General features: G+C 39.4%; 1 protein-coding gene across 1 annotated transcript in view; it reads left to right on the plus strand.

Moving 5' to 3' along the window:
* The first annotated feature begins 12400 nt into the window (after window positions 1–12400).
* The window catches only part of HERC2 (HECT and RLD domain containing E3 ubiquitin protein ligase 2), a 119139-nt gene continuing 114891 nt past the window's right edge, over window positions 12401–16648 (plus strand). The window contains exons 1-2 of the mRNA XM_074168238.1: window positions 12401–12543; window positions 13276–13392. Of these exons, the coding sequence (XP_074024339.1) occupies window positions 13321–13392 (72 nt within the window). The 5' untranslated portion in view covers window positions 12401–12543; window positions 13276–13320. The remainder of the gene's footprint in view (window positions 12544–13275; window positions 13393–16648) is intronic.

Consider the following 16648-nt stretch of genomic DNA (forward strand, 5'->3'; position numbering starts at 1 on the left):
CTGGGTATGGTGAAGTGGACGAGTTCCAAAAAATGCAAAGCTGATAACCCTAATTGTTGTACAGTTTCAGATGCAATGGTTGCATAAATCTCTGGCTCTTCTCCCAGGCATTGATCCTTTACTCCAATAAGCCTATTCTAGAACAGGAGAGGGGTTTTTCAAGTTCATTGAAATCATCTGAGATTTTTCTTTTAATATTTTTACACACTGACGTAACAGGGTTGGCTTAAAACTTTTAGCAGGCCAGATGTGGTCTCAGCTTTGGCCATCTGGTTGCTGCAACTCAGAAATTTTTAATTGATTTTTGTCAAAGTGCTCTGGAGGTCTTTCATCTGCTTATGCAGTATACTGTAAATCTTGGTGAATATTTTTAGCAAACTAAGTAATTTATGAGAGGTTCTGTTCAAAATATGCAACAATAAAATTGTTCCAGACTTAGCCGTGACACAGCAGTACAGTAGGACAGAAAACATTTGCAGAGTTTGAATGATGTGCCTTGTGAAGGCAGAGTCTATAACACCTCATCCAAGTGGACAGGGGTCAAACAGATGGCTACCAACCTGCTTCTCCTTCAGAAGTTTGGCCTGTGTTGTTTAGTTCCAATATTCAATTTTCCTTTAGTGCCATTCTGATGATCACTGTACTGGGACTGCTCTTCTGTACTTTACTTAACCTTGTTGGTTAAGGAAACCTTGTTGGTTATTACATGCACTCATGTTCATGTTGGCTTTTGAATGTATTTAAAAATAAATGTTTACATTAATGTTCATAACACAAATAAGGGAAGCTGGGAATACAAATTTAGTTCAGAATTGCACCAAATTAAAAAAAAAAAAAACCAACAGAAATTGGCTGATATAATATTATTGAATTCCACAACAATGGATGTGATGTGGGCTTCAATAATATTATATCAGCCAATTATATCATCACGTAAAGTGATGAAAGTAGTAAAGCTTGTGTGGTCTGTTTGGCATGCTAGTAATCTTGACTGAAACACAGAAAATGAGGACTGCTCAAGAGTTATGATCTTTACCTTAGAGGATGAATTCTGTTAACTACTTAATATGGCTCTGTAAGATACTTTCATTATAAATGGCACTGATCAGTGAAAAAAAGGATCGTTTGTTACTTTATATACCAGCTGGGATGTTGATAGAGACTAGCTGTACACCATTTGTCATTTCTTTTCATGTCCAGGACGGATGTGTCAAGGAAATACATGGAGTGCTGCTGAGAGCTAAATTTGAATGTAATATTTGCATAACAGGCAAAAATGTCTTACAGTGCAAAATCATATTTACTCTGTATCACCAGCACACTTCTGAAACAAAACTCTAAAAAACTAAACAGCAGAGCTGAATTAATACAGGCAAAGTAGTTTTCATTGGCTGAGTTACTTGTTTTGAACTTTTTCCATTATTATTATTATTTTATTTGTTGTAGTAATATTTTAGACATACTAAAATTAGCGACATGTTAATTTTTATTGCAGTTACATGATGGACATTTAATGCTTTAAGGGTCAAACTCTTAACTTAATTTAGTTCGGTAGCAGCCCTTTCCAGCTACACTAATTTAGCAAGACTGTCATGTAGATTTAGTATCAGGCTCTATACGCCAGTGAAGTAAGGCAAAGCATCGCTTGCAGTCTATCCAAATTGTCTTTGTGATCACCATAATCTAAAATACATCCAATGTACCAGAAGCACATGTAAAAGAACTGGGAGTAAGATAATTTCCTTTTTGTATTAGGGCAGTGAAATATTAAAGCTGTATCGATGCTGTCACTGCTACTAAAATGCCACTTGACCGGAGTCGTCAGTCAGCGAGCCTTTGCTACATGCAGAGGAATCAATGATGTGTTAGCTCCTGAAATGATAGCTGTTTGTATGAATGCAAGTCTGTAGAACTTCTGCTCATATGTAGTTTTCACCACTCAAAGTGTCATCTGTGGAGCCACTTACGACACTTACGTTAGTTAGTTGGAGATCTGTTGCTGACATTATAAAGAGCTAAGGGATTGGCTAATTTTGGCTCCACTGACCTTTGTCAGCAAAGCCAACTTACAGCTAAGACAGCATGCGACTCTTCTACAGAACAGCAAAGGATGCTAAATTGTAAAATATGTTTATGCAAAATGTTGAAGATAATTAAAACTTACACCAATTTCTGAGTATGTGAAAAATCTGCCAGAATATATACAGCCATGTATGTGCAGCATCTCCTACCTTACTATACTTCTAGGCAGGGGACTGACATAGTGGTGAGGATGTTACCTCAGCATTGTCACTAATACTCCAGACAATCTGTAAAGGGTGAAAAACTAGGGTGTGAGTTGGTTGACGTGCAGCAACATTTTGCATGGGCAGGCCTTTTTAGCTCTTCCCTTTTGTTTCCAACCCAATTTGCCTTCACTCTGTGATAGTCAAGTTTTATCTCATCCACTCTGCTCTGTGGAGTGTTCCGTCTTCTAGTGACGCCACTGCATTAAACGCTGGAGGAACTCCCTGCACTTTGCAGAAGGACCTAAAAGGATCTAAAGGGCTTTTTGGACTGTGGTCTGAATAACTACTGTATCTGGTACCCAGAAGGAAAGATAGAAGCAAATCACTATTAATATAACCAGCTAATGAAAAATGAAAATAGACATCAGACACTTCTGTTTGCAGCCTTGTTTTGTATCCAAAGACTGAATGAAGTAGGAAAGCAGGAAGACTCCAGAGAGCAATCTGCTCTAACGCCCCAATCCAGCATGGTTTCACACCAGGGTTAAATGTCAGAATGTGCTAACATAACTTATAAAACTGAGGTTTCTGGATCTTCTCCTCAGTGCTGGAGAATCAGCGTTAGAGAAGAATTTCACTGTAGAACAGTCTTCAGTAAAAGGTACTGGAAGGTAGTGGAAAGGTAGTGCAACTTGTTTTGGCTTGAAGGTCTGAGTAAAACGATGACCCATGGCCATAGTGCTTTTTCCCTAGCAGGTTCTCAAGTGGATTGAGTAACTGTTTTATTAAATTTTTTTTATTATTTTCATCTTATATTTTGGAATTATTTTTTTACTAGTTTGTTTTTTATGTACTTGTGAAATACTTTATTCTAGCTTGTTATTTTACTATTAAAAAAAAGAAAACAATATGTCAAGAAGCATTGCATTTGTATTGTTATTTTTGCTGTGGTGGCTTAGGTTAATAAAATTTGTTTAAACTTGGGCAGCATAATTCTTTGCTGGAAAACTATTCCCATACTTCAAGGAAGCTGTAGTGACAATTTTGAACTAGCATTTTCTGAACAGAGTATTCTACTGTCAAAACAACACATAAAATGTTAACCAAATCCAGTTTGCAATTTCCTGGGAGTAAGCCAGTGCTAACAGAATGTAACAGGACTAACATAACTGGAGTGAGTGGAGTTAACTTATTATCAGAATTTATTTTACAAATGAGATCAGAGTCCTGGGACCTTCCTTCTTGAATATTTGTCTTAAAGATCATGGAAAGAGTCAAGACAATATTTTACTCTCAGCACCATCAGTATAAATCCATTCTTTCAGCCTTATAATCTTGCTGTAGAATTCATTTCACCGTCTTTACTGTGTAGGGAGTGGAGAGATGCCTGTATTATGAGTGCAATTCCTCCATCTCGCTTTAGGGTGCAATGAGTTGCATTTGAGGTGCCTATCCCTTGTCATTGGCACTAGAAGTAGCTCAAAGGACGAGCTTAGAATGGATGATACTAGCCAAAATGAATACTGCCTGTATTTTACAACAGTGTAAGTGAAAGGGGAATTGAGGCTCACTGATTATAATAAAAATAGTATGTTTCTAGGGGATTATTTCTGATATTTTTATATTTTAGGTGTATAAACCTGGTGACACCCCTCCAATTACATCTAGTTTATGCCACTGTAAATCAGTTCTATCCGATTTACTCTACATCAAACTTTCTATCTGCAGTGGTATTATTACCCAGACAAGACATAAATACAGCTGCAGATTTCAAATCGGATTGGAGCTGTCTGTCCTCAACACAGGAAAGAAGCTTTTATGATTTGCGTAACTCACAAAAGTAAAGGGATCTTTTTACTTATGAAATGTTGTTCGTTAATAACATATTAATAAATAACTTCATTAATGTCAGCCCCAGAACGAGTTCATTATAAATGTAACAGGCTGTAAAACTAGATTTACCTCTTGGCTCTGGTTTCAAATGTATATTAGCTTCAAAGCCAGCTCAGATTTTCTCAGGTCCTCTTGAGGCTGTTAATAAGTATGTTAATAATATGTTAATAAATAGCAATATCAGAGAGAGAAGAGAATCAACAAGAAACTGAAAAGAATTTAAACTGCCTTCAGTAATTGAAAAGATTGATGGTATAAGTGACAAAGGCTAAAAACTTTAAAAAACACTGCTATCTCAAATGTATTATGTTGAAAGTTAGAGTCCATCTGGGACATAAGTAGGAGCAGGAACCCATGTGGTGGTGAAGACATGCATTTAGTGTTTTGAAATGTGTGTGTAAAGAGCCAAAAGTGCACACAATTACTAGGGGCCATCGTGTGAGTAGCAGGGATCCTGCAGAAGAAGGACCCTGAATTTCTTCGTGATAAAGCTGGAGTCTTACCACCACGGCACAGATATCACAGTTTTCGATCACAGTGGAACAGTCAGCCAACGTTATAGCAAAGGTTTCATAAATGTTTGTTAAAATCTTATATACTGTCTGTAAATGGAGCAGTAATTTGAAATTGGTATGGAAGAGAAGATTCATCGCAGCTTATTTCCCAATGTTGCAATTTCCCAGGCTCTCATTTTCTTTAAAGGATTATGAACGAGATAAGACAAAAAAGACATTCAAGGTCTAATTTTTCAAAAATAACGATAACTGAAATGACTTGGTATAGAGACAGATCTGTGATCTAGCCACAAAACTATGGCTCTGAAGAAAGCATTAGAAGATGGGTGCAACTGCTATATATTATTTAGTGGTGTTAATACTGTTGTACTGAAAGCAGAAAAGAGGACAGGTGCGAATGCTGTTGGTTGCAACAGTTTATTGTGCTTGCATACCGCAAACTCAACAGAAGACTAGCGCCGGAACAAGCTGAAGCACACATTGTCTTGGTAGACTGTTTTCTTTCCTGTTTGAACTAATTACTTCAGGTTAGATCACGGACACTGTCGGCATCTCCTCCCCAAACTTTAAGGACGCAATATAGATTAGCATGTCTGAAACACCACACGATTCTCCCTTGAGGATAAAACGGTTTCTGAAATTGTAGTAAGTGGGGTGGGGATCGGCAAAAGAGAGACGCAAAAAGCTCCCTTTATAAATGGGCCTGTTGGAGAAACACAGCAGAGATTCCCCACAACTGTTTTTGCACATCTGTGGAAAGGCAGCTGTGGACAGTTGCCTGATTCATAAGCCAAGTAGGCTGATGGTGGTTTGGGCTCGTACTCATTTTGCATATTAAGGACAGACCTAACAATTTGTCTTGATTCCCTTCCCTCCTCCCCCTGCCCTGGCCAATATCCCTGGGATTGTGCTTTGGCCAACCTGTCCCTGACCTTTCTGCTAATGCCTCTCCCAACACCCTGCAGCAAGGACAAAATGTGGCATAAGTCCAACATGTTCTAACCTTTTTTTTTTTTAAAGTAAGTTGGTTTTTTTTTTTTTCCCTTATGAAGCACTTTTGTATTAAAGGATACCATATGGCTCTAGGTTAACAAATGCTTTATAGAAATACTGCTTCCTTTCCTGCTTAAATGAGTAAAGATTCCTATCAGCATTTGTAAAGTGTTTCCCTGTATATTAAGCATTGTATAAAAGCTAAAGTGGTTTTGGCCACCTTCCAGGCATTAGGAGAAACTCAATACTTGGTAGCTTCTAAATGGAAAGAATTAAAATTAGCATCGGGCTTCCTTCTTATATATTAGGACATTTTTCTCATGCTTTGATTATTGGCTAAAGGATACTGTTCCCATCTCTGTCTAGAAAGGCTTCCTCCTACTGCATACACCTACCCAAACTAAATGGCATAAACTTCTTTATTTCAGAGATCTAATGGATTTAATGCTTTTCTCATTTTGCCAAATAATTTCCATGTTGTTTATAAGTCTTCTGCAATGAGCTATGCTTTGCATAATAAGTTAGGGGAAAAAAATGCAACATTCTTGTTTATTTGCTCAAACTCAAAATTTGAAATGTTCTTGCTGCTCAAAGTGCCTACAGAACATCCTCTCCAGCATTTTATGTGATTGTTAAGCATGTTGTATTGCCCGCTGATGGGTTAATTTGTAAATGTTAACTAAGCAACTTGCCTCCTGCCAGATAAAATATATTTGAATACTGATAATCTATTTGCATGGTATTATGATAATACACAATCGTTCTGCCCTCGATATATAGGTTAGTATGATAGTGAGGATATATTTCAATTTCCAGTGTAATACCATGTTGATTTTTATTACCCTTAGCATTGCCTTGATGTTTGGCTGGTTTTTAAAATTGTATCTTGATCATTTTGCAAATCTAATATTTATAGGTGAACAGTTTTATGAACATAGCTTAGCACTGTAATCTTTAGATGGTATTATTAGCAAATCTCATACAGAATATTCCTGTAATTGAAAATGCCTTTTAAAAGCAAACATTTTCTGCTTGGTTTTAATTTAATAACTGTATTTAATTTGAAAATGATAGAGAGCTTATGTAGGTCCCTATTTTTTAGTATCTAGAATATATGTATTTTCCACCTGAATTTCTGATATATCCCTTACTGTACACCAAATACTTTAAATTTCAACAGGTCTGTAATGGATATCTGAATATCTATGTTGTGTTTATTTCTGAAGGCTCCTGAAGATCTGTCTAGGTAGCATACTCAAGCTGGCACTTCCAAAACTACTTTGCAAGTCAGGGAACATCCCTCTTAAATATTTTATGAAGTGATTATTTTGAATTGATAATTTAAAGAAATAACAGGAACAGCCACGGACAATTCATTATTGTTGTTGAGTTCAGAGATGTAGGATGAAATCAGATCAGACTGGTTTGGGCTGTAAGGTGAGAGACTCCCTGGATAGAAACACTGGGGCTGGCCTAGGGGGAGGAAAACAACCTTTCTTCTCTGTAATGGAAGACATAATCTGCAAAGCAAGCTTTTGGGATTGTTTTCTGGGAGACTAAAAACTACTGTGGCTGGCATTAGATGAGTGAAATAAAGGATATAAGAGGCTGAATTTTTGAGCTTAATGAAGTCGATGAGAACGTTACTGTTTGCTTTAACAAGGACAAGACTCACTCTAATTTTAAAAATAATTAACTATGCAAAATGTAATTAACAATGGATTCTAATTAGCTACTTGTGGAAATAGTGGCTTTAGTGTGACAGCTTTTAGTTGCTCCACCCTTCTTTTTTTTTTTTTTCAGGTCTCTGTACTCTGAATTGCTTTTCCAACACCACCTCTGCAATTGAGCTGTGTCAGCTGTACAATGTGCTGTGATTCACACAAGACTTTGCAAAGAAAAATTGCCACAGGAGAAGAACTTGTTGGAACTTTGGTGTAAGCAGTATTTTTCATTTAAAATCTGGGTAAAAAAAGGCAGGGAGGGGTTAACCTAATTCTGTTTAATGGAGGAACAATACAGTTTCCAAACTAGAACAGGTATGTGTCACTGCCCAGTAAAGGTAGGAGTGACATCATCTTGGAAGTGTGGATGGATGTGAAGGATATAGGTTGGAGCAGAGATATATTAGAGAAAAAGATGAGAAGTAGCAGGGCTGTTACCACAGAAGGTGAGAAAGGAGCAGAAAGCCGTGCATGGAGACAGAAGATCTTACTTCATTGTCCTGAGAAGACATGAGGAAAGAAGGTTAGGATATTGATTACAAGAGGCTTGAGTTTTTGAACATGGAAGCTGCTTCCTTTGTTTGTTTGTTCTTCTGCTAACTGAATTTATTACCGAATAAATAATATTTATTCAGTCATAAAAATGACCAGTAGAAAGTGCCATTGTGACTTTTTAGAAATACTAGTGTCTGGAGGAAAGAGAAGAATCCTCTTATGTCCTTACTCAGTCCTGTTTTCCCCCTGTAGAAAGCACTGGTGCAGCATAATCATATGTATTGACCAACCTGAACTGATGGCATTTTTTGCAAATAATACAATAAAGACATAATGGGCCTCATCATGAGATTTTAATTGCATAAAACTGAAATTTTGGCCAGCAATTCAGTTCAGAGAGTATTAAAATAAAAAAGGCTAATTGTAGAAGTTTATTGCTTTCTTGGGGAAAGCCTTCATCACTGAGAAGTAAGCCAGGAAATTCTTTGAGACCTGTTTTAAGCCTCAAGTGGACTGGATTTTGCATTTTATGGATAATAACGCACAAAGGCTTCCAAACTCAGTGGGAGAGATCAACACAAATGGCTCTTGAAAAAATTACAAACAATAAAGACATTGTCTTGCAGTGAACAATTGGGCACTGCTCTTACAGAGATGGTTTTGTGTCCCATTCACATGCATAACAATTATTGATATTCACTAATGAGAGAAAAAAATGTGCCACATTCCACTGCTGTTATAACTAGAATGGATCCCCTATGGCTCACACATTTAAAAGAATTATTAATTAGGAAAGATTTCATGTTTATACCTAGGAGGCCTGCAGGCAGGACTAGATACTGTCTTTATGTAAACATATACTTGCTTATTTTTGCATTTCTGATCAAAAAAAAAAAGTTCATTCTCACCATTTGTTTGCTGGTTCTTAAGGTTTTGGATTTAGTTACTTGAGAATGCAATTACCTCAATTTTTGAGACAGATCTTGTCAGTACTCAAGCCATTGTCACACGTGAAATAAAAAGAAATATGGTGCTGCCCAGATTGTCCAAAGCCAGTGTTCCTTCTGCCTCTTCTGCTTTAGATTATTGCAACAGTTTTATTTTATCCAATTAGTGCCTGTTCTTCCCCATCTCCTTAGGCCTGTCTGACAGTGCTACCAACTGGCACTGCATGGAGGTGAGGGGAGGGTACCACTCATGCTTCCAACCCTGTGTTCTACAACCTTTCATGGTTTACAGAGATCCCACATGCACCACCATCCTTCTTTTCCTCTACATCCTGCACCTCTACAGTGCCTCTTCTCTTGTAGAAGCCAGTATGGCTTCTCTGCCACACTTACAACAACAGAGATGTCTCCTACCCAGAGCCAGACATTTTGAGAGCGCTCTGTATTGTTTGTAGGAGTTCTAAGAGGTGGACCAGCAATGTGACCCCTTGGTTTTAGCGTGCCTTTCATTCTGATGTATTTACTTTTTGCTTTAATCTCCAATAATAGTGATTTGACCATATGCCTAGAAGCAGATACATATAAATGATTGACTCTGTCCACAGAAACTATATTTTTCCATGTTCAGCCATTTCTCTGGAGGAAGCAAGAGAGATGTGCGAGGGTTTTGGCAGACTTGCAGTGAAAGCAGAGAGCTGAAGTTCCACCTCACTAGTGGTTTGCGCCACACCTCCTGAGGATGTTGGTGTCTCTAAGACAGGAACATCAAATCCACTTAATGATTCTCTTGGGTGTTAAGTAGGTTACTTTAGCAAAGCTGGGGCACAAAGGACAATGGCTGGAGAACTGATTGCAAGACCACATAACCCTGCTTTAAGAGGAAAATATGCATCAGAAGAACGGAACACGAGGCTTGGAGTGGTAACACTTAAACTATTTAGCTTGGACTTGCCTTCTGAAGTCTGTCAGACCCGTACATCACCTTTATTACTTTGGTCAGTCTGAAGTAAAACAACATGCCACTGTTATTTAAATAACATCAGAGTAACAGTTATTGATGGACTTAATACTGCAAATACTGTGTATAGAGACAAACTTCAGGTTCCAGAGTCTTTGAATTTTCTGATTATTTGCAAAAATAAAATTATTTTTAATAATGTTATCAAAGTACTTATTCATGTTGTTGTACCAGACATTTCTCTCCAGAAAATGTGGTGGGTACATATTTTTATAAATGAGAATGCCATTTGAGATTGCACCATGCTATTACAGTACATTTCAAATGCAAACAAAAATTGTTCATCAGAAGTGAAATCTAAATCTGGAAACACAAAATAATCCAAAAATTCTTCAGAATTATCTCTAGCTTTGAATTTCCATGGTTACTGCACCCAAATAGGTTTTGATTTTTGTGGAAGCAAGTGTGTACCTGCTAATTGGGCCAGTGATTCAAGTCTAAAAAGTTAGCTAGTTATGCACTCTTCAAATTATTCACATCAAGAGTGCCAGCCAAAGGCTATTGCCATTTGTTATTTAATAAAAGTAAGAAGACTCTCTGAAATAAATGCAGATTGTCTAAGGTTATTCTTCTTGGAGAGCCAAACAAAAACTGGCAGTGAATGTTGCACATGCAAAGTATCTCACTTAAATCTGACTTGCAAATCACTTAAGCAAGCTGTAGGCACAAATCAGTGGGCGCTCTGCTTTCAACCAAGTTTTGCTAATTCCTTCTGGTTTGGGCTCTGTACATTTCAAAGTGTTTTTTATTCCTACTCAGAATAACAATACGACTACTTTCATGGAATCATGGAATGGTTTGGATTGGAAGGGACCTTAAAGATCATCAAGTTCCAACCCCCTGCCATGGGCAGGGACACCTCCCACTACATCAGGTTAGTCAAAGCCCCATCCAGGCTGGCCTTGAACACCTCCAGGGATGGGGCATCCACAGCTTCTCTGGGCAAGCTGTGCCAGTGTCATTTTCTTATATCTACCAGGTAAGAAGAGACTAAAATATTTCCCATTCTGGTGCGGTAGCTCTTGCTTAGCCATGGAGCAGTCAGAATAGACACACCATGGTATGTATGACAAAACTTCCAGTTCCCTTATGTTAAACTTAAAGCTTCTGACATGTAGGCCTTTGTGCAGTCTTTTCAAGGGAAATCACATTTCTTTTTGAAGGTTACTATTTTAAAGTTTCAGGGAGCAACTTGAGAAAATTAGATATTTCTATCTTCTTATGTAAATTTTCAGGCACTTCAGAAATTTTGTACAGTGTTTTACTTAAAGTGACTATTCTATCTTAATCCAAGAGAGGTCTGTGGAAAATGACAGGCTAAGCGGTTAGGTCACGGTTGCCACTTGCTACTTTGAAAATGAACCCAGGAGAACCAAATTCACTGCTTTTTATTACAGTGCTTCTTAAATAATAACAACTAAATGTTGCAAACCTTTGTGTAAATGCCAGCAAATGGTCTCAGTTCTGGCATTCAGTCTGTGGCTTCATGCTGGCCAAAGCCAATCACTGTCCTGTCTGACAAGCCTTGCTCCTACTTCCCTAATTCCTTAGCTGCTGGGGAGCTGTAGTTTAAGCATTGTGAGAAACTCTACTTTTGGTTAATTTAAATTTTCATACTACTGATATAGTTTATCATTCTCAATAGACTTATGCTGAAGCATGATTATTTGCCTCAGTGCAGTTTCTCTACAACTATCATCTGAAAGGAGGATGTAGAGAGGTGGGGGTCGATCTCTTCACACAAGTAGCAGGTGAGACGACAAGAAGTTGCACTGGGTGAGGTTTAGATTAGATATTAGGGAAAATTTCTTCACGAAAAGGGTTGTCAAACATAGGAACAAGCTGCCCAGGGAAGTGGTGGAATCACCATCCCTGGAGGTACTTAAAAGATGTGTAGATGTGGTGCGTAGGGACATGGTTTAGTGGTGGTTTTGGCAGTGTTTGGCTGATGTTTGGACTCTTATGATCTTAAAGGTCCCTTCCAACCTAGAGGACTCTATGATTCTTACTAGGGCCACCAGCAGCTACGTTTACCTCCAGACTCCCCTCAGTGCCAGCTGCCCACCAGCGCCGCATTTCACTCCCAGCATCCTTCTTCCCTTGTGCATAGCTGCATCGTTTTGCCCGTTTCCAGCCTCGACCCCTTCAGGCTGTTTCTGCCATTTTGTTTGTCTCTGAACTACTTATTGCTGATCCTTCTGTTCTGAAATACTTAGAACTCTGCAGATGTTCATTGAAGTGATTTTAAAAAAAAACCACCACCCAAACCATCTTTTGCGTCCCACCTAAAAGGAAACTTTGTTTTTCGCTATTATCGGCCCCATTTCAGACGCACTCGTCAGCCCACCCCAGGCCCCCCGTCAGCCCCTCACCCCGGCCCGCCCAGCCCACCCCCTGCACCTCAGCGGCCCGCTCCGGGGCAGGATGTCCCGCCTTCCCTCCCACTCCTGATTGGCTCAGAGGTTTGCTGGCGTACTGGGGGCCGGGCCGCCAATTGGCCGCGTTTCCCCTGTCTCCAGTACCGAGGGAAGGAGGGAGGGAGGAGCCTGCGAGCGGCTCTGCCGGCGGAGGCGGGGAGGGAGGGGGTGGGAGGGAGGACGAGGGGAGGAGGGGCGAGGATTACCGGGGGCCGGAGCGGGCGGCGGTAGACCGAGGCGAGGGGCGAGGAGCCGCCGCCGCCGTCGCCGCCGTCGCCGTCGTCGTCGTCGTCGTCGTCGTCGTGGCCGGCCGGTGAGTGCGAGGGAGGCTGGCGCGCGCCCCGGCGCCTCCATCTGGCTCAGGGGGAGAGAGGGGGGCAGCGCCCCCCCTCCCGCCCCCGCCCGGTGGAGCTGGCCGCAGTGGCGGGGGGGAGGGCCCGCGCCGTGCGCAGCGCCCCCTGCCCGGGGCCTTCAGCCGCCCGGGCCCCCTCAAGACCTCTGTGGTCCCGGGGGTAACCCCCCCTCCGCCCTCTCCCGCGGGTTGGATTCGCGGCTGGTGGCCGTAACGGGCGGTGACAGCGGGCCGTGAGGGAGGGGATGCTCCTGGGGGGGGCGGTTCTGCGGCGAGGGGGAGCCCCCGGGCCTCGGCTGCCGCCTGGGGGGGATGGCGGGGGGTGAGGTGTGTGTGTGGGTGACCCTGATAATCGCTTTATGTTGGCCTGCAGCTTGCGTAATCTGCGATCAATTATTTATTTCATGCACCACTTATGGGGCGGAGGGGCAGCGTTAGGCCGCTGGTGTGGCTCAGTGCAGCAGAAGGGAGGCTTCCTTCCACCAGTGTTACAGGGAAGGGAAGCGGGGATTTTTTGAGGGGGGTTTCACGCGAAATCCTCTCCCCGTGCAATTTCGGGGGATGTGAAGGAGGGAGGTCCTTCTTCACGATAAATTTTTAAAGATCGAGTGGAAGCCATCCTAGTCTGAACAAAAATAACCTTGTGTGGTTTATTTCATGTGGTAGATTGTTATTTTTCTTCATCTGTGGCAGGTTGGGCTGCTCAGCCAGCCTGGAGAGAAGGCTGGAGAAGGAAAGATGTCTTCTGAATCTTTTTGTCTGGCTGCTCAAGCTAGGTTTGACTCCAAATGGTTGAAGACAGACTTACAGGTAAGGAGTTGGATAGTTGTATTGCATCGTGACCTTTCAGGTGCAGATCAAGGATGCTTTCAGTCTGAACGGCTGACAAACAAGACTGCAGCATTGCTCTTGAGATAAATGGATAGGATTTTTGAATATGCTGATTTAAAACTGATCTTGAAGAAACACTGACTTATTTTGAGCTGCAGATAGATCTGTATTGTCAGTACAGTCCCTTCTGCTTAGAAACTAGCTGGACTACATACGTATGTTATCTCTGCGGAGTGTCAGAGCACACAGCTGAGTATGCAGCATTACTGCTAGAACTATAAAGTCTTTATTTACACTGTTGCTAAACTTCTTGCCTCCATATGAGCTAGCAGCTTTAACACACAAGAGAATTGAAGTGAAATGCGATGGAAATCTAATTTATATTTTGAAGAGTCCAGATTAGCTGTAGTTGCTTGTATAACTCGTAGAGGCTTCCTTTAAACTTTGGTTTTTTTTGAAGGGAGTTAATTTTTTGTCAGAGATATGTGGTTGAAATGGAACTGGTCTTTGTTGAAATTTGTTGGTGTTAGGTGGAAGTTTTCTTTTGTCTTAGAAGATGATCTATTCGTTTATGAAAGTTGCATGATGCGGGGATGAGGATACTATCATGTTTTCCCAATTCAGGTTTGAAAACTAGGCAGAAAATATAGAGAAGTAGAGTAGTTTTGGGTCAGTTATGTTTGTTTCAGATGAAATGGGTAACTAGAGTAAGTCCCTGTTCCGTCTGTAGTCTTCCTTCCCTCAAATGTTGCATATAGATACCTTACTTTGAATAAACTTTACAAGTTCCCGCTCAAAACACTGAAATTCTTGTTGAGGTGGGCCAGCCAGTGTTATTTTTTTGTTACAGATTAATAATAACAGTAATAAATATAAAAACTTGTGTCCTGAGTGACTTTACCTGAAATGACATGCGGATAGTCTGAATGGTTGAGTTCAGCTGTTCTTGTGGTTAGATGAGGGTTTTTCCCCATGTGGTTGTGATTCAAAAGCAGCCTTTCTCCAATATTTTACATCAAACAAGCTAAATTGGAATCAGAAGTGACAGATATAGCCTTAGAGGTTACATTATTTAGTAGGTCTTGTATGTAAATACTATAAAATTACAGGGTTTGCTCTTCATTTGGCTAGATATGTTCTGTTTTCATCTTTTATTCTTACCAAAGTAAAAGTTAAGATACAAAGTTAGATATTTTGACAATGTGGCAAATTAACATAGTAGAAAACAGTTTGAAGATAAGCATATTAAGAAATACAGAAATATTTTTGTGTTTCCTGGAACCTGAGTTCTAGATTACAAATGTGTTGCTTCAACGATTGTAAAATAGAGGAAAATTTTAGCTGAAAAATTGTCAATCTTTGTAACAGCTGCTGACTATGCATTGCCTGTTTTTCTTCTGTATTATATAGGGTGAAAATTGTGACTGTTCATGTGATTTGTCAGATTTTTCCTCTTATTTGTAGTGCCTTTTTTTCTACATTGCTTTTTTCTGTATATAAACTTTTGACAAGAGGGTTTCAGTTGCCATCCAAACTTTAAGGATTATTTTCAGCTGAGTGTGTATAAATGCAATGAAATATTTGTGTTTTATGAGACTGTTGGGTAGTTTATGTGTTGTGATAATTCCTTTTAATAATAAAAATCTCAATTTGTAACAACTTTCTATGAATAAGCTCTCTTATAAATAAGAGTTCTTTACAAGTAGTAACAAGTTAGACTCTAATTGGTAGGGTACTCTCTTTGTTTTCCTCCAGTCATCCTGTAGTCAAAATAATGAGATTAATGAAAGAAGAGAACAGTAATCATTTGTGATCTGTTGGACGCAAACATCACTTCTCTGGAATCTGAAGGCTAGCCAGGCCTCCTGGGTATAATATAATTTTCTTATTAGGTTTTTGGTATTACCCAGGTCCTCATTACAAAACTGTATCTGGATGTATGTGTTCAGTATCTTAAAAAATGTGCACGTGAATCTTGTATTGCTCCTTTTTAATGTATTAAATGGCAGATGTCTTCTGTCAAGCAAAGGGATTTTGGGCTCTTTTTCTATTGCGTGTTTCACTATTTTAGATCATGCTAGTCAACCAGTAGCTAATTGTGTGTAAAATTTCTTCATAGGTATAAGTCCTGTCTCTTAATCCTTTAAGAGTGTACTGAATATGCTGATTTCCTACTATGTGTGTTTTTACTGATGGGCTGTAGAAGGTGCTTACTGGCGTTCAAGATGCTGTCAACAGGAATTGAAAATATGAGCATAGTACCTAGGAGAGGTTTGAAGAAAGACATACTAATTTATGTGAATTAATCAAGCTGACTACTTATTGATGGAATTAGACCCTGAAACTCTTCACTTTGCAGCTAAATTTTTAACTTTTCACTGTACAGCAGTCCAAGAATGGGTAGATGAAAGTTCCTGGAGAAACAGAATTATACCAGGGAATTCTTACCTTAGGAGACATACAGAGATTGATCGGTTTTTAAAATGAGCTTTTTTTTTTGTGGTGTTGTTTTAAATGAAGTTCTTTGTTGCTGCAAAATTTGGGGAGTGTAGCTAGAATCAGAAATTAAATGTTTTATTTGGTGAGCTAGCAGTCTCCAAAATCTGATTTGTTTGGGTTTGTGGTTTTTTTTTTTTTTTTTGTGTCACTGTTGCCAGAGAGTTTGCTCTTTAGACTTGATGGCTGTAGCATATTGTGGGTTAAGCCAGTGAAATCTCTCTGAAAATCATGGAATTCTTTTTTGCTTTAGCTCAAGACTATGTTGCATTAATAATGTAATACATAATATTATAATACTATGTGCATTATCAAGTTTATAATATAGTGGTATTAATATAATAAGAAAAGAATGACACGTGGATTTTTAGCATGGATTGTGTTTAATCATCTGTGCGTGTCACTTTCAGCTGGCATCTAGGCCAAATTTAAATGTTCTTACTCAGTTTTCGGATGTTACTGTTAAGAAACAAAGCCAGTGTAACGTAGCATATTATTATTGTTCTTAAGAGACTGTCAAAGACACAAGCCCCTTTGTAATAGCAGTGAGTCTCTAGCCTGCAGGATTAACTGGTGAAATGTTAATGGAACTGTATCTTGACAATATATATATATTTTTTTTGTTATATTAATTTATCTGAAAATAATCAATATTATTATAGGAAGCTGAAATGCTCTACAAAGAGCCAAGTGCACCTCATAACTATTCCATGTCTTTTTACTAACTTTGTAATTGGTT

This window comes from Numenius arquata, chromosome 1 (genome assembly GCF_964106895.1).
Source record: "Numenius arquata chromosome 1, bNumArq3.hap1.1, whole genome shotgun sequence".
Lineage (NCBI taxonomy): Eukaryota > Metazoa > Chordata > Aves > Charadriiformes > Scolopacidae > Numenius > Numenius arquata.